General features: G+C 40.1%; 2 protein-coding genes across 2 annotated transcripts; one reads left to right on the plus strand and one right to left on the minus strand.

Moving 5' to 3' along the window:
• Positions 1–1,060: 1,060 nt before the first annotated feature.
• bach1b (BTB and CNC homology 1, basic leucine zipper transcription factor 1 b) lies at positions 1,061–7,035 on the plus strand. Its single transcript, XM_083926452.1, has 5 exons — positions 1,061–1,198; positions 1,322–1,570; positions 2,258–3,733; positions 5,071–5,277; positions 5,388–7,035. Exons 2-5 carry the CDS (start codon positions 1,322–1,324, stop codon positions 5,709–5,711), a joined length of 2,256 nt encoding a protein of 751 aa, XP_083782578.1. The 5' UTR covers positions 1,061–1,198; the 3' UTR covers positions 5,712–7,035.
• Positions 7,036–11,621: 4,586 nt separating this feature from the next.
• rab38b (RAB38b, member of RAS oncogene family) lies at positions 11,622–17,420 on the minus strand (the record flags this gene model as incomplete). The annotated part of the gene is made up of 3 exons (XM_083926589.1): positions 11,622–11,842; positions 14,413–14,684; positions 17,192–17,420. The coding sequence occupies 3 exons, from the start codon at positions 17,418–17,420 to the stop codon at positions 11,693–11,695; spliced, it is 651 nt and encodes a 216-aa protein (XP_083782715.1). The 3' UTR covers positions 11,622–11,692.
• Between the last annotated feature and the right edge of the window lie 1,568 nt (positions 17,421–18,988).

The following is an 18,988-nucleotide window of genomic DNA, read 5'->3' on the forward strand; positions in this document are numbered from 1 at the left end:
AGCATACAGCAAGTTGCTTATTGTCCTCGTGTATGAATAAAATGCATTTTATTTTAACACCAGCATCAGTTCCTTAGTTTCATTTCTCCACGCCTGTGCAGCTGTGTCTGTCATTTGCTTTATGACCATATCGTGGCGCTTACATAGAAAAAGGAACTAGATTTGTTTTTTTCGTGAGTTGATTAGGTCATTCTAGAATTTTGAAACAGTCACCCGATTGGCCAGTTTGACCCTGCAAGCCTTCTCTCTCCCACCTACAAATCATGTGACATTGGCAACAGTGCTTTGTGGCGATCATTAATCCATGCTGTATCATTTTACTGCCTTGCACCCTGACTTTGAAGGTGGGCTTTTTCTTGATACAAAAGTCAGGCGCAAAATTACACGTATCATGACAAAATGTTTCTAGCAGCATTCCCGGGCCTCTATTCTCTATTCTGTTCTCACGAACACATTTGTAGCAAATCCTGAGTCATCCTATCACAGATATTTAATAAATGATAACGAACAATAATAATTGCTGACACCTCAAATCAGCTTTCCTGAATTAACCTCACACAAGTGTTTGCTGCTACCTGGAAAAACAAGATATGAGGCCAACTGAGAAATATTAACCTTTAAATAAATATAATGGCCTCATTCTTCTTGCAACAAGTCTGCTTTGTTTTAACTCTATGTTATTGCACAACGTGTTCTCACACCTTTAAATCTTAAGACAGACAATATCCTGTTTAAACACTGGGTTGATCCCAGCCCTCAGCTTAATCTCTGAATTGGTGTGGATGGTAAATCTATAAAGGGATTTTCTGGGGGGAAAGCCTGTTAGTTTACCAGACAGATCCGAGGGTGGGATAGTAAGTGACTATGGACGGGAAAACTTGCTTGCTCACCCTATATCAGCAGGAGTGCATGAGTCAGCGCTTGCTCTGTTACACCCAGAGTTGTTGCAACACGCACACACACACACACACACTCGCTCTCACTCCCTCTATCTCTCCCTCCCTCTCACATACTCACACACAGGCCATATGACTGACTCAAGCTCAGTTTTTAGTTTGTAGCAGAGTTGAGATAAGGCTTTCTGGGAAACGTAGCCTGGTTTGACGGCATTCCAGTTCGAAATAACCATGTGAGCTTAGCAGCTGGGACTTTCTTTAACACTCTAAGAAACTTGGATATATCAAGCCAGCCTTGTAAGGTAGGCATGTTTTTATTGTATTTGTGTCCTAATGTAAGGGGAATGGTACCAACTATAAGAGGGTTTATGTTTAATCTATGAGTGTTAAGTCTATGAATGTTTATGTTTAATGTGTATATCTAGATGTCCCTGATGGCCACGTCTGCCCCCCGCTCGTCTGTGTTTACATTTGAGTCTACAGTACATTCCTCCCATGTGCTTTGCTGCCTGGATGAGCAGCGTCGCCGGGATACATTGTGTGATGTTACCGTGGTGGTGGAAGGTCAGAGTTTCAGAGCCCACCGTTCAGTGCTCGCTTCCTGTAGCGAGTACTTCACACACAGGATCTCCTCCCTGACACAACACGGAGCAGTCATCACTCTGCCACAAGAGGTGAGATGTCACCTCACAATGTCGTACAGATAAAAAAATAACACACACACAAGCTGGGCTGCAAAACAACAAGCCTGTGTAAAAGTGAAATGAGGAACTGAAAGGTTTATTTCCTCAACAAGAGTTGATGGTACGTCGGCTGACTGCATGAGATGAATCTAATTATAATGCTGTTTAGTCCAAAATCTTGTCATTGCCTGTCACCCTGAAAACTCAATTTATGGGGCAATATAGCCCTAAATATGCTGATCCACTCTTACTTTATGCTTAGCAACATCCAAATCTTGTGGCTCTTAGTGGTTTCCAGTCTGTTACAAGTATAGACATCAAGTACAGAAAGATATATCCCGGGTGAGTTTCACTCACTCAGTAGCCTCACTCACTCAAGTTACAACACTGATCTCGCTTGCTGCAGGGTAAAAAAAAAAAGATTCTTGGGAACTGCAAAAGCCACAGAAAGTAGATTTTTGGTCACATATATTGGTTGATGTGTCAGTAAAATCCTGCAGTCCTGGGCGTTATTTCACCAAACATTTGTGATCAGATTAGTTCTATATCCTTGGCCTACAGTATCATAGTATAGAAATAAAGTGCTAACTACACTACAGAATTTCTAATAGAAAATACTATAAAATGACCCATTTATATCGTTGATCATGGATATATGTAATTTGTCCTCTTTCACAGGTGACGGTTGCTGGCTTTGAACCCTTGCTGAAGTTTGCCTACACATCCAAACTTCTATTCGGCAAAGACGATGTCTTAGACATACGTAACTCAGCTTCCATTCTTTGTTTCAGAGACCTTGATGAGGCATGCTTTGATTTCCTCCTCCCTAAGTTCCTATCTAGCAGCAAGGGCTCTGCCCCTGTTCCGAGAAAGCTGTGTTGTAAGAAGAAGTGTAAGGGGAGATCATCAAAGGAAGACTGTGACATTGCCTCTGAGGCAATATTGTTGGATAAGAAAGAAGTAAAACCAGTTGCTGACTCACAATCTCAGCAGGAAGTGGCATTGCACTGTAACATATCAATGAACAGCAACATGGGAAACCAGAACAGTAGGGGCACTCTCACACCTGTAACTGAAGGGACAAATGATCATTTCATGCAGTGTCCTAAGTATCGCAAGTTCCAGCTGGCTTGTGGGAAGGAAACTTGTGTCACAGAGAACACTCTGAACAATCCAGTAACAGTAATCAGGGATGACTGTGACTTTGCCTGCTCGCCCTGCTCTAGCAGTGCAAACAGCAAGAATACAACTGAAGTTGAATTCCCATGTAATACAATCTCCAGTTCCACCAGACAGAGCAAAGGAGGGAATGGCGAGCCATCGAAAACTGAAATACATGACAAGAAATCAGAGAAGGGTGTGGGCAGAGGAGAGGTTGATATAATTGAGAAAGGCCCAAATGAAAGGCTGAGCAAATGTAATAAAAAGGAAAGAGAGATGGATATGGAAGAAGACATCAGCTCTTCAGACAGATCCAATGTCAAGGCAGTCTCCTCAGGGCCAAGCGCAGTGCTGGGTGAGAGGTCGTCTGGGTTAATGTTGCATCACCCCCTGAAGACCTTTGGTGAGGACTCCGCAATCCCTGGGTCACTGGGGCGCAAGAGGTTTGTCATGGACATAACAGAGGGCAAGAAAACAAGGGACTGCAATACTCTAGTGCCAGTATCCATTCATAGAAAGGCAGAGGAACAAGTAGAAGCTGAGCGCAAAAGGGTAGATGATAAGGTGGATTTTGGCTGGCAAGGAAAAGGACAGACAGACAGCATGGAGAGAGTAGCTCCTGCCAGAGAAAGGAGCACAGTGGAAAGGGAGGTTGCCGAGCACCTGGCCAAGCGGCTGGGGTCCGACCTTGGCTTGTCTCAGATGAACTTCGAAGACCCTGATGCCGGAAGTTCCTCCAATACAGGGAGCGGATGGGCACAGAACACATCTTTAGAGTGGCTCAAGCTGCACAACCTTAGCTCCACAAGCACCAGCTGTCCATTTTTTCAGGATCTGGACGAGAGCAAATGTTTATGGAAGGGAGCAGAGCTGTCTGAGTGTGAGGGGGCATCACAGTCAGGCGTGTCATCCCTGAACTCAGGGGAGGATGGAGACTCAGAGACAGAAACAGAAGGAGACAGTGAGTCCTACACAAGAGAGAGGGCCAGGCAGGTGAGTAGTCAAGTCTGCTAATTCTCTGTAGAGCTGTTCTTTGATAAATCTGTCTTGCCGCCACCTAACTATGACGTTTATGCGCACAAATGAATCTGCATCAATAATCGTCAGCAAGCTCTCCCTACCTATAGATTACTTTGTTTGCTTTAGATAAGAGTATTAGGGACACTATATCAGACTCAAATGTAGCGCTTGCATTCATAAAACAGAAAGCAGAATAACTCAAGTGCCAAGTTAATTATTCACCAAGCAGAGATGATGTTTGTGTTGCGGCTGTGTGCATGTGTCTAGCTAATTAGTTCAGAGTCCAAGTCATCTGAAATTGACAGCTCAGCCCGTTATGTTAACAATGACTACAGGCGACGCAAACAACAGGTTTGAGGAACCTCTCATGTTCCTGTCCAGAAAGTGTGAACAGTGCAGTGAGTGTGTGGTCAAAGCGAAGGTCATTTCAGAGGAGAAACAGTGCTTTTATTTACCCTAGATAAAACATGATTTACACTGCTCCAATAAACCAGTGAGTGTACATTTCCTGTCACACTTTGGCAGCAGCAATGACCCAAAACCAACCTCTGCTTTTAAAAGTTAACTCCTCATTGTTAGGGTTAATAATTTACAGCTTGGTAAAAATACAACTCACAGTCTGAACTCCATATCCATTTTGCCTTTTGCCTTATTTTACTTCTGTGTGTCCATACTGTATGTAGCCAGCTCCACGCATATTTTTAATCATTAACTACTGAAGAATGTTATTTTTCATATTTCCTCATAGGTCCAATATTGTCAGATCTGATATGTCAGATCTGATAAGTCTGGTGTCGTATACAGAAACTGTGCCTTTAAATGAGCCGCCAAGTCCTACATACAGTTGTGATGTCACAACTATACAATATATATGTAGGCTACAATGACGGTTGCAGAGTTGGCGAGAGTGCAGTTGGGGAATTGGTGGTGTTTTTTAGGAGGGGGGCTTAAAGAGGCAGGCTCTAAAATGGAACATTTCTGACAAAGGGTGAATACAATTATATTCAGGCTGACAGTATGAAAAGAATTATGTTTTTTTTAATTAACATTAAAGCATGTAAACATGTTCTAACAGAAACCCAAAATACAAGTAGGATCCTGAAAATGAGCATATGTCCCCTTTAATGATGTCCATGCATTAGTTTAATTTTCTTCTATTTCCGACAAGCAAATCAAACTTTGCTTTAAAGCAGGTGTATGTGCACTGTAGTCAGAGCTGTCAGTTGTTATTAAGTGTTCTCCTCCATTGATGCTGATACTCTCGCTTTACTCTCTTGTGTAACCATCTTTTCCTGTTTGGGTGTCCTCAGATGGAGTTGCCATTCTCTGTAGAGTGGATTGTGGATCTGAGCAGAAATGATTTCCAACAGCTGCTGAAGCAACAGGTCTTTACACGTGAACAGCTGGAGTTTGTCCATGATATGAGACGGCGCAGCAAGAACCGCCTCGCAGCTCAGCGTTGCCGAAAGAGGAAACTAGACTGCATATATAATCTGCAGTGTGAAATCAACAAGCTGGTAAAAAAACAAAAAACAACTTTTTTTTGTTGGTTTGAATCAGTGACTAGTGTATTTCTACTAGAGTGCAGACGTGCTAATCAGATTGTGTGTGCGTGTGTGTGTCACAGAAGACAGAGAGGGAGAACCTGATGACGGAGAAGAGCCATCTGAGCCAGCTGAAGACGAAAACATGTCACAGTGTCTCTGAATTATTCCAGAGGGTCTGCAATGAAGCCAACCTGCAGTCAGAACAGCTCCAGGTGTTAGCCAAATACACCTCTCCAGACTGCCCTCTGTCTTCTTTCTTTCCTCACATAGATACATTCCTTTCACAGCCAGGGTTGCTACACCATCCTCAGTCTTCACTCTCTGATAAGCATACGGTGTCTGAGGAGGCTTCATCCAGCTCCAGAAGGGATACAATCACAGGAGATGGTCGACATTCGCTTTAGATTCACATTTTGCACATTTACATGCAGCACATGTCAAAACTGTTGCCACCCTGTATCATGCAGTTTCAGGAGATATTACCACGGGCTGTGGACTGAGTACAGGCAGCATAATGAAGCAGTGGCGTACCTATGTGATACATTTATAATGATAATGGTAATGGTAATCAGTACAAATTGCAATTAACTCCTGCTTCCTTTTCAATTTAAAACACAAGACTTGAAGTGAATGGTCAGGAATGATGCACAGTGTCAAAAACATTCCTTTTGCTTTCCCACCAATTATAAATATCTGATGACCTTCTGTAGCAAATGTTTCACTCTTTGTAAATGGCTTATCAGGCGTTGTTTTTTTCTGGTTAGAGCTGAAGGTAGCTGCTTGCAAATCGATGTAGCCAGGGTGAATGTTGAGAATGTCAACATTTTTTAGCATGGCGACAATCACAACTTTAATCAGGGAGCAATTGTCTCTATATTTATAATGTGCTTCACTGCTTGATTACCTCAGGATAACACACTTGATCTATATACATGTGTACTTACTGTATACTTTAATTGTTTAAAAAAGTATTTTGATATAGGTTCTCAGGTGTTAATAGGAACATTCAGCATATAATACCTCTTGCAGATGATGTCAGTTCTGCAGCACAGAACAACATTTTGCACCAAAACCAGACAACTCAATAAATAGACCTGACACAGTGTGCCATGTTTACCTTCTGGTCATACGTCTGTATCATATTTCAGGCTGTCACTATGGTCAGACGACCACAGTGACGCTGCTCTTCTAGGTTACACACCTTTTGCTTTGACTCGCTTGAACAGACCTCCCTTACATACGTTAAAGTGTTGTCTAAAGAAAGTGCACCTTACCAGAGTTTTTATAAATAAACAAAGTACACTTTTAGAAGAAAAGCTGCCTCACTCTGTGTAATGAAAATTATTCCCATCATTCGTCCCACATCTGTGTCCTGTTACGTGGCAGGTAATGTACTCTTCTAATATATGTCATGGTAATGTTATACGTTACTCATAACCTGATTATCTTTAACAACCTCATCTAAATTACTGTCAAGGGTCAAGTTAACAATGGAGCATTGGCATTTTGATGCATGCAGTACACACTTAGCACATTTATTTGTATATTTTGTGTCTACTATACTATCAACAACACAATCATTTCTATTTGTTTTGCTAATCCCATGCGTTACTCCATTTTCTGTAGCTTTTCTGTTGAACTCTAACCTTTCACCTATTTTCTCCCTGTGTATAGTAGCTCTTTGACTATCAGGACTCTTCACAAAGAAAAGCCTCTCTCATGATCAAGTTTCATTGTATTATATGTGCATATATTTAAAGATTTATTTTCACTTGTGATAATCATTTAAGTGCAGCTAGTCTTGTGTGAAATATAAATAATACAGTAAATACAAATATCAGGTCTACGTTGATTTGTATAAAGAAATGCCAGATTGTATTTTTGAGAACAGTGGGGTTTGAGGATATTAAACTCTCAATACCCATTTTGTGATGGTTAATGACAAAACAATGCTTTCTTAGCATACTCAAGACTGCTTGTTCAGTCAGAGTAATGCATGATAACCCTGGTGCTTATTGCCCTCTAGTGGCAGACCCTGTACAGTCAATAGACTGATAGCTGTATTGATGAGTACTGCTGCCAATTGTTCCACTACTGTGTTCCATGTCCGAATTAATTCCTGCATTTCTTTAAGCAAAAGTGAAACAGAACCAGTCAACATTAAACACAGAACAAATGCCTCAAACAGGCTTGTTTTTTAACACCCCCCACTTGTATGATTGAAGATGATTGACAACAAAAAACCTCAGTTAGTTTAATGAGATGTAAAATATGTCAGTGTTTAGTGTGAGTGGTGAATAGCTGAGCTCCCGAGGTCTTTGGAGGACTAATCTTTCAATCTGGACAGATACATTAATGATTTAATACAGCACTTGTTCTTTCATGTTTCTCCCTCCTGAATCTCAGTCACTCTCTCCCACTTAGTCTCCTCTCAGTTACTTTAAAGTTTCTCTCCCTTCACTCCTCTTTTCTTCTTCTGTTTCTCTCTAGAGGGTATTTTAATTATACAGAAACTGTTATTTCATCTCTCAATTTTCTTTTATGTGAGAAAATATAACGTAATACTCCCCAAATGATTACAAAACTATGCTAAGATCTGTAAATCACAGTAAGGTGGTCATTCTCATTGGCTATTCGTGAACCTTTCATAACGAGATAATTAAAAGGGGTTGAGGGGTGGGTGAAAGGTCATGTAGGTCAATTTGGCCTAACAGATTTTGGCACCAGGGAGTGGGAATCAAGAGTCACCGAGATCCCAGGGCATAAAGATGAGAAAGTCAGAATAAAGGAGGTCATTTGCTTGGTAAAGTATGTAATTAAGTTTCAAATCCAGTTAGTCTCAAGTGGCTGCACTTCACTATAACATTTGCGTGTGTGTGTGTGTGTGTGTGTGTGTGTGTGTGTGTCTCTCTTTCTGCGGGTAAATCCAAGAGTGGTTATCTTTGTGTTTTTTCTGTGGAAACAGACGTCTTGGCAAATACACTATATGAGTCAATAATATGTCGCCTTATTGGGACATGTTAAAGCTCAAGCCAGATTCACTCTATGTAAGTCGAAATAAAGAAAAAAGTCAACAGTATATAAACGATATCAACAGAAATGAAAAAAGGTGGGTGGTTTCCAAGCAATGAGCATTTATAACTTGACAAAACTAAGTTGCCCTATGAAGTGAATAAAATGCCTGCAGTGGTAGTAATGTGACAACAGATGGCACCATATGAGCAAATTTCAGATGGTGAAGACACTCGATCAGATCAGATCATGTCTTTTCTGTCGTCTTGAGCTCTTGTCACTGAATTACGTAACTTGCTAAAAGACTCCGTTGGCCTCCATGCGATTAAGCTGCCTGGATGTGTTCTGATCTGATAGAGAGTTATAAGTTTTAATTAAGCGGGATACTAGATGGAAAATATTTCAAAGGCAGAGGAATGTGACCCGTTTAGTGTGCTTCTGTTTACCTGCATGCACCTTCGATGAGCTGCCTCTAACCTTTTGTACCAGAGTATTGCTTTTCTTCCATCTTATATTGTCCTCTTGCTACCTGCTTCTCTCTCTCTCTCTCTCTCTCTCTCTCTCTCTCTCTCTCTCTCTCTCTCTCTCTCTCTCTCTCTCTCTCTCTCTCTGTCTTCTCTCTCTCGCTTTCTCTGAGAGAATATGTGGGTGTTTTCTGTAGGTGGTTCTTTGGCAGAGTCTGAGCACTAAAGAGAACACAATATGTTAGGCTCATAATCCCAGTAATGAATAGTTAGATCTTTGCCAGCTGTTGTCATAGGAAAAGTTGCCAGACCAAAACTTGGAGAATATTAGTCCAAATTGAAATAAAAGTTTAATTTGAGTAGTTTTCTTTTAATTAAATATTTGAAATGTAATTAGAATTCTAAATCATTGACACCCACTCTCATTACAGCATTAAGAACATTTTTGGAGTGAACTTGTTCCTTAAACGATGTGCTTCATTTAAGTCAAGGGTTATTTATATAGTACAAGAGTGTTTATATAGCGTCAGTTGATGAGTTGTTGGTGGTGATGTCTTTTACATGAGCCAAGAGCAGACGACCAAATCTAATCCCTCAGGCAGAGAATGATCCAAGCAGTCATGTGGCTTCTTAATGCGAACCTGAGAGTCCTGGATCAGCCTGGAGCCACACACACACACACACACACACACACACACACACACACACACACACACACACACACACACACACACACACACACACACACACACACACACACACACACACACACAATTATCAATATAAACCAATTGGACAAACACTTGGAAGCTCATACACTGTCTCTGAAAGTAAAAGCTTATGAGGCTAAAGGTAAAATGAGTATATCCAGGTTAAAATAATGTATGTTACCAAAATGGACCTGTGTAAAATAAGTCAATGTAAATGTTACTACTTACTACTACAAGAACAATCTGCAAGTGGTAAAATCAACTGCTTGTCTTACTTTATTTTCAAGACAAAACATTTGTGAATTTGTCACAATGTATTGTCCTACATGTGTGTGTGTGTGTGTGTGTGTGTGTGTGTGTGTGTGTGTTTGTGTGTGTGTGTAAGTGTTTGTGTGTGTGTGTGTGTGTGTATGTGTGTGTGTGTGTGTGCGTGTGCGTGGGGTGAGCATTTAGTTCTTTCTAGTATAGCGTAACACCATGCTGATGTCACATGATGTCACACACCCTCATGATGAGCCAAACTAACACTGTGAAATTGTAACCCTGTGGATAGGGCATTGTTTATCAGGCCCTAATGTGCATGATGTAAATGACCACCACAACTCACATGACACTGTTGTGATTAGGCTATAAATACTGGGCAAAACACTGCTGACAGACAGCAGCTGGAGGAAACAATGTAACATACTGTATGTCGTTCAACATGCACTGTCGCAAATCTTCTCTGTCTTAAGTTACAGTAAAAATAAATACACAGCAATGACAGTAGTGGGTTCAACTACCTTTTATCTTCTGTAAAAGGTGGTGTATGGTCATCAAGAGGAGTCACCTTGTTGGAAGATCAATAAAGTTACCGCAGAGAATCAGAGAATGAGAAAAAGCAGGGAAAACAAAGGCAGGAGACATATAAAAAGGGACATATACTGTAAAACAACGACACAGGGAGCAGCCATATTTAGAGAGGAATGATATTTTTTCATGATAGGAAACAATAACGAAGGGCGGAGCGGAGCTGGAGACGAGAAAAGATGAGGTTAAAAAAAAGCAGCAAGGACATGGAAAGAGGAGAAATCCGTGTGCGAATTTATGGGCGTACAGTATGTGTGCATTTTGTGCGTGTGTGGTTCTGAGTACAGCAAGAAATAGCTTCACACAGATATCAGAGGATACCCATAAAAAAATATGATCTAGTTACCATGGATACAGAGAGTTGGGCTAAATCATAAGAATGTCCAGTTTGTATCCAGACAAGCAACACACTTTTTTTCTGTCTGATGAAAAAAAATAACACAGATGCCCAAATTAACGAATTCTGAAGGTAAAAAGAAGCAGAAATCATTTTGGTCATGATAGTGTAGCCAGATATAGATGTTATGGCTGCAAACTTCAGACAGGAGGACAACCTTTCTCTTCCATTAACAAACAAACATGTCTGACGAAGCATTGATCGCTACACCCTGATCTGCTCAGGTGGAACTTTCCAGTAGTCATAAAGACTAGTTATACTTGGCGAGCTCCAGGATGTGTATCTAAGTTTTTAACACTTCCTTTCTTCGCTGCTGACCAAGTTGTTTCTATAAACAGGAATGTGTTGCAGCTTACCTTGCCTGATTAAATAAGTCTCACACAAAAGTCAGTTGTAGAAAATATTTTAAGCAGAGTAACATAATACATTAACCAGCATTACACTCATAAACACATTCTGTAAATAACTTTAAAAGAAAACTATGCATGTGCAAAATTCACATCAATACACATTCTGGGATCCACTGAAAATGGTCAACACTGCTTTCTTTGGCTCTTGCAGAATAACCGTAAAGGAAGCCTGTGTGTCACCCTTTTGTTTTTTCAACAAGCTTGGGCAGAGGTAAAAAGAGGGACAACAACGACACAATCACACTTCCTTGAAATGGTGCAGAACAGATAACATAACAACAACAGTATGATGAGTATTATACCAAAACTCTGTTAATAAATGTGCAACTTCCATGTGATTTTACTTTGCAAGCTCTGGATCTCTTGTCATCGGGTGCTGAGACCACAAACAAACCTAACACATGCACCAAACTCAAATCTTCAACTCTTGTTTGGACCGAAGAAGCCAAACTTTACTGTAGGTACCCAGATGTCCTTGAAAGACTGTGCGGTCTGCCTGTCCGTCTTTGTCCTACTGTCTTGATTATGTTCTGTGTCCTTTCATTATTTGGAGCAGCCAGAGCAGCTCATCTGCCTTTCGGAGTCAAACTGAGGTGAGATGGTGTCTGGTACCACGCTTTTCAGGATGTCATTCTCTGTGGCCATGATGTGCTTCACCAGGAAGTTTGCAGCTTCACCGATGTTGAGATTGTCCTAAGACAGAGGCAAAACTGTTAGGTTTTAATGAATTAACTTTTATAATGAGTACATTTTCCTTTCCTCTCCCCCTTTTTTTTTTTTTTTTACAGTTTTATTTTCAAAATTATATGTCTTGTCTGACATTTGGCTTTTGTATATTATTGCACTTTGACAATGACATCAAATATGACATCAGTATCTATTGGTATTGGCATAGATGTATTCTGATATGCACCAACATTTTTAAGAGAACATATAATGTAGAAAAAAGATGCCTGGGTTGACTTAGAAATTGTGTCATATATTTACTTTATTCTTATTTAGTCTTTATTTAAATGGTCAGCAATTGACTGATACTGAACATCATGTTTGTTTAACTATTTATTTCATTTTTATTTATTCTATATTTTCTCAGTGCTAATATATAATAATGTTTAATACTCATTAGTAAAGTTATTTGTTTCGGAGTTCCTTTGTATAATCACATAGAAAAGGTTTATTTTCATTCCAGTTACAAACTTCAACATACTGTATCAAATACCATATCAGCAGTTATCAGTGACTTATAAATCTAATCTAAAATTAGTATCATTATCAGTCTCGGCGAAGCCTGTAAAACACATAATGTACCACCTTCAGTTACATTATTATAACTACACATCCTGTGCATTACCAGTAGCTAACCTAAAGCATTATTCAAAATGTGGACAACTAGCACACCATCACCCTCATGTGAACAACAGCGTGTGCACCTCAATGTGTTTGAAACTCCTTCCAATGAATGCTGTAAACATTTGTTTGCCTAACTGCCACCAAAATAGAACATCTATGTCTGTTTGCCTACCTCTGTCACTTCTGGCTCGACCTGCACCTTTATTACCTTTGACCGTGCAGAATGTTGAGTCTTGATGCCACAAGAATGGCAGCACACTTATGCTTCTCCAACACGTTAGTGTCAACAGAGGATGTGTGTGAATGAAGTGAACTTTTATAGAATTTATAGCTATTTGTAAGTAAGCAGAGTATTTATATTAGCATATGGAGGGAGGTTAATTAAAATTGCTTCGCATCAGAGAAACAATGGTGTGTCTTTACACAGATTATCCATCACCATACATACACATAAATTGTTTAAACATAACTACATCTTAAATTGTAGTCAAGAGCCCAGAATTTCTGAGCACACAATATGTCATAACTAAGGGGAAGTATGTGATACACAAAACACCTAGAAACTTCTACTGATTAAACAACTTTAAGCAGAACCCCTTTTTTGAACACCAGGCAGAAAAAAAACTGTTAACATACTTTTACCTTTTCACTTTAATAACTTGTTTCGACCCTGCTTTGTAAATGTATCACACAGAGCCACTTTCCATGAGGATATGAAATTCCAATTGGCTCTGTGGGGATGTTTCACTGACTGAAGTGACCTGAGTGGGAGATGATCTCCGCTAAGTGTGTCAGCCGCTCACCGAAAAGGCAGAAAATCTGGCCCATTCATAATCACGTTGATGATTAGAGCAATACTTCAACATTTTGGGAAAATAACTCTCAGTTACATTCTTTATATGAAAAGATCAACACTATCGTGAAGCTACAGTCAGAGGGAAATTAGCTTAGCTTGGCATAAGGACAGGAAACAGGGGGAACCACCTAGCCTGGCTCTTTCTGAAGGTATACAATTTGAAAACCTCTAAAGCTAGCTAATAAAACTGCAGGATAATGATGCGTTCACGACGAACGCGAAGCAAATCTTTTGCGCGACTAGAACTCCATTCAGAAAACAAGCATTTAAAAAGTTGTTTGCTTGTTGTTTTGCCGACAGACCTGAAAAAGGATAAATTCAGACTTTTTACTAATTGGCATCATGAGGTAGTTATTTTGGCATCCTTTTGATCTATTTGTTGCAATAAAATCAATGCAACCTCAAGATACGCTAGAAGGGGCAGTCACCCGCACACATTTCCTAGGGGAGGCGGTGAAATTTGCAGAGCTGTGTGCGCCTCCAGGTGTCTGGGACTTCCACAATAGGTACAAAGCAATGGTGGTTTATTTCAGCCATAGATGATGAAAGAAACCTTTTTGGTATCTATCATGTCTCACATGAGTAACAGGAATAAAAATAAGTAATCCATATAGGATCCCACAGTCACATAGCCTAATGCAAGGCACCTTTGGTTTATGACAGTATAAGTCACTGTGCGAAGAAAAACACCTGCCCATAATCCCCCATAAAAGTGCTGTTTGTTGTTTTAACACTTTGGTTTTACATATTAAACAAACAAGACATAATCAATAAGTGAACATAAGAGGTGCTTGAAGGCAGAGTTTGTTACCTTTAGACAGAGCCAGGATAGCGGTGTCTCCCTGTTTCTAGTTGTCATGCTGAGCTAAGCGAATCATATCCTGGGTCCAGGTTCATATTTACTTGATTTACTGCATATGAAGGTGGGTTCAAGCAAATAATAGTGTTTTAAAAAAAACTACAAAACTACAAAGGCTCCAGGACGGGCAGGAATAAATCTCACTTCACACATCGCAAATGATGGTTAAAGAATACCTTAACCATACTCTGGTCTCACCTTAGCCGACGTCTCAAACCAACCGACGAAGCCATGGTCCTTGCAGAACTGGTTCATTTTGATGCTGGTCAGCTCCCTACCCTGGTCACACTTGTTAGCCAGCAGCACAGTGGCAATGCTCTGTCCATTAGTCAGCATTAATTTGGAGTCCAGGTCCTCTTTCCACTTGATGACGGCCTCAAAGGTGGTGGGCCGTGTCACGTCGAACACTATGAAGGCTCCCATGGCCTCGCGGTAGTACACTCGTGTCATGTTTCCAAAACGTTCCTGACCTGTGATGAGCAAACACACACACAGGGAGCTTCATTCATTGGTGTGGCAACACCGTTGTTCACAGCTATCAGTTTGATAACAGTTTCTCATCGTTTTCCTGCATTTTTGCAGAAAAACAGCCAATACAGCCGGTATTAGGACTTCAGTTAGTAGAGCCTGCATTCCCATGAAACGGCACATTCCTCTGGTCTTACTGTCACGTTGCACTTAATCAGATGGTCAATGCGACTGCTTGTTCCCACTGATAATAGGCCTATTTAAATAACCTATATTTTGCCTAACCTGTAATAAGAGTAAACTTTGGCCCTGACTATAGGGTATTCATAAAACATGAGAATATAGAACTTTTCAATGGTATTCCATAGCAAGGCAACAGCCTGGGTCTTTGTTAACCTCCTGTCAGCAAATGTCATTCACAGACACACACACACACACACACACACACACACACACACACACACACACACACACACACACACAACAGGATATAAACTGGGACACATTTATAATGTTCATGTTTACAACTGTGAAATGGTCTATAACCATGTGAGATGTATGTGTGTGGAGCATGTTTGTGTATTGTGGAGGGGAATTGAAGTCAGGTGCTCGAGGTGCAGTTAAGACAGCTGTCAACATGACATTCCCCGAGGTTGTGTGTTCTGCTGTCTAATGCCAGCTCTTGTTGGTCTGAGACTGAGCGTGTGGGCGTGTGCATCCTGCTTGTTTTACATACCGTGCCCTCTCAGCAGAAAAGTTTACATGGTGAATGAATATTAATGTGCGAGAGTCCACATTTGACCTTTCTAGAAAAACTTTGAAAAGTACACAATGCTGTTATTTGCCTCAAAGTTTGAGGAAATGGAAAAACCTGACAGTACATGGATTGAGAGCTTCCTCCTTTCATGCGAGAGAATGTATCAATGACTTTCATCACCCACGAGTAGACCTCATGTGCAGTGGCGTGTGTGACAGCTTTTTGCAGACAGACACGCACGTCACACGTCACTTGACACACTGTCATTCAATAAACCAATGGTGCAATATAAAGCTTTACATGACTTCAAAGTACAGCAAAGATGTGCCACTCTGTAGATTATAGCAACCTAGAATTTGAAGCACCTACGTACTCTGTATCCCTACTTCTTCCTCGGATGAATTCCAAGCAGGTAGAAAAATTAATCAGATGTTACATATAATTGCATTTGACCGCTCGTAGCATGTGCCTGCGTGTGTGTGCATGTGAGTGGCTGATGATGTTTTTTATTTATTTAGGCTACAATGACACTCCTGTGACTGGCCTTTTAAATCTGCCTCACATGCGCCCAATCACATGAGGCAGCACCATACCTTGAATGAGTGACTGAATGACAATGTGCCAGTCTTCCATGAGCAGCATTGTCATTATGAGCATTTTAGCGTGTAGCTCAAATCACCAACGGGCGTGAAGTACCAGCATCACAAAGCCGAATACTCGTCATCTGGTTGAACATTTAGTGCCACAGGTCAGGTCTTCCACCCAAAAGTAGAAAGATCTTAGAGTTAAACCCATCTATAACATCTTGGGTTTGTTTCTCAACAATGTTCTGAACCATTTGACATGTATTAATCTGAGGTTGTTGTTGTTGATTTTTTTTATCGATTTGAGGCAGCGGGTAGGAGGGAAGAGAGACAAACTGTTATACTTCACTCTTGTCCATTATATATCAGCTAAAATGATTCCAAATATTCTTTACATTGATCCCGAAGGCACAGTTAAGATTATAATCAGTACTATCCGGTCAGTTAGTCAGATTTTTGTGACCTTTTCACTCCCAACTCACATTTAAGTTGTGCATTACACTAACTCTGGCACACATCTTGTCACTGCTACCTCTCCATGTCAGCCTGGGAGGTGCCACGTGTATAAGAGGAGAAATACAGTATGGCAGTCCCTTCACACAAATGAAATTGTGGAAACCACATGGACATATTTGATCAAACGGCCACCAGGACATAATTTTTTTTAATGAAAACGTTAAACCAGGCTTCACTTTTGCTATAATTCACACAATTGCTATAATCACCCTGTTTTATTTTCTTTATTATTATCTGATGCAGGCCTATTCTTTCTTATTTCCTTTTTTTGTTTTTGTTTCTTTTGTATGCTTTGGCAACACAGCTGTATTGCTTTTGTCATGCCAATAAAGCCAATTGAAATTGACAGAGAGAGAGAGAGAGAGAAAGAGAGAGAGAGAGAGAGAGCGCTTTCCACAGTGACAGTCGTCTTTGAGCTGTGAATGTTTCACAACAGTCATGCCTCACTGTTCATTTCAAGATAAGTCTTATCTCTCCAAATCATAAACTTTTAAGGAACTATGAGAAACAGCTTTTGCTAAACTACATGTCGACACCCATCAATGAGGACCCTGTAGATTAACTTAGTTACTTGAGTTCTATAGTGACAGTAGGAGATGAAAACTATATACCCAGCAAATAAAATACATATTCAAGATTTTCACTGTCGCACCTGCAATGTCCCAAAGTTGGAGCCGGACAGTCTCAGAGTCCCAGTTCAACACCTTCAGGGCGAAGTCAACTCCGATGGTGGCCCTGTAGTTTGTGGAGTAGGTCTGGTGGACGTACCGCCTGATGATGGAAGTCTTCCCGACTCCGAGGTCTCCGATAACCAGCACCTTGTACAGGTGCTCCTTCCGGAGGCTCTGCATACCGTTGGAGTGCGGTGAGTGATTGGTCATTCCTCTTGTCGAATCTAAGGCGCAGCAGGAACTTTCGGTATGAGTTCAGTCCCCCCTGATCCGTTTGTCTCCCTCTTCTAATAGGTATAGGAACCGCCCTCCCTGAGGGGGAAGTGAGTGATCCGCTCAGGGGCTGTGCTTGGGAACTTGTGACCTCGCCTCGTCACCCTGGGGAGATACGAGCAGTGCGCGCGTTAAGCTAGAAACGACCCACAGTAATTCCTGTTAGAGGGCTTTCGTGAGTCTCTTACATGACTTTTCTCTCATTTTTCACGCTTTATGTGCTGCGAAACAGTCGCATCCTTGCCTTATACAGTCTATGATCCTTGCTTAAGTTTAAAAACAATACACGCGGTCACTGTCTGATTAAAATGCTGTCATATTGCAATTAATGCACTTATGTCAATTTGTCATGTAAAAACTATGATTATTTTAATGTAACTAACAGGAGAAAGCTCAAAGTGAATATAGTATTACAGAGTGCTCCCATTTTCATCTTGCTGTTGAAAGGCATTTCAGGTCGACTATGAAAAAAAATAAATTAATATATATATATATATATATATATATATATATATATATATATATATATATATATATATATATTATATAATAATATATATTTATAAAGATAAAAATCTTTATCTAATATACATTTTCCCCACATTTAGTAACACATCCAACTGCTGGATCAGACATCTGGAAGATGGCAAATATGGCAATGAAGGTTGTCATTTGTAGAGTGCTTTTCTCTCAAAACACACTGATCAAAACACACTGATAGGAAATAATTGTTTTGACTTTAATAAGTTGGAGGCTGTGTTTATACATATGGTTCTGCATACCCAACCCCCATGCCTTCGAGCCAACAGAGAGAGATTGCTTGAGTTTTTATTGTGTGAATCTTAAGTGGTCCATAGTGAGAGAAATCATGGCCGTACATTGTGGTTCTGTTGAATTGTATTCCATCATATTGAGAGGTGTTTCTAATATCTTATATAAGTGGGGGTAGACTATGTAACAGCTATGCCACCATCAGATTTAAAAAATAAACAATGAGTTGGTCCATTGAGGCCTTTAGTCTCTCCCTAGGCTCATCAAAGCTATTACAGTCTAACTATAAACTTTGCCCACCGTCTTGCGGTAAATTTACGGTGGAGGAAATTATATCAAATTTTATTTAATAAAGAGTGCCCCAGAAACCATATTTCCCATTAGGTTTATTAATTATCACACCGTAATTTAACACAATTATTTTATTTAGAGAAGGTTCAGGAGTAACATCAACTTAGGAAGCATAGAAATAACTGCTGCAGCATATGATCCAGTTTCAAGCATTAAAAATAAAATGTGACTCCATGATAGTATGTTTAGGTGTCATTAAAAAGTCATGTTGAGACAATTCCTTCAAGTTACAGTTATACTTTAGACTTTTGAATATATATTAAGTTTTATTCTTATAATTAGGATGAAATATCTTTATAATGTGAGTTAAGTAATCCTGCACTCTAAATGAGGAGAATTTCCAATGAATTACAAATGATTGTAAGAAAATTGCATTGCATATT

The sequence above is a fragment of the Echiichthys vipera genome, assembly GCF_963691815.1.
Source record: "Echiichthys vipera genome assembly, chromosome: 14".
Classification (NCBI taxonomy): domain Eukaryota; kingdom Metazoa; phylum Chordata; class Actinopteri; order Perciformes; family Trachinidae; genus Echiichthys; species Echiichthys vipera.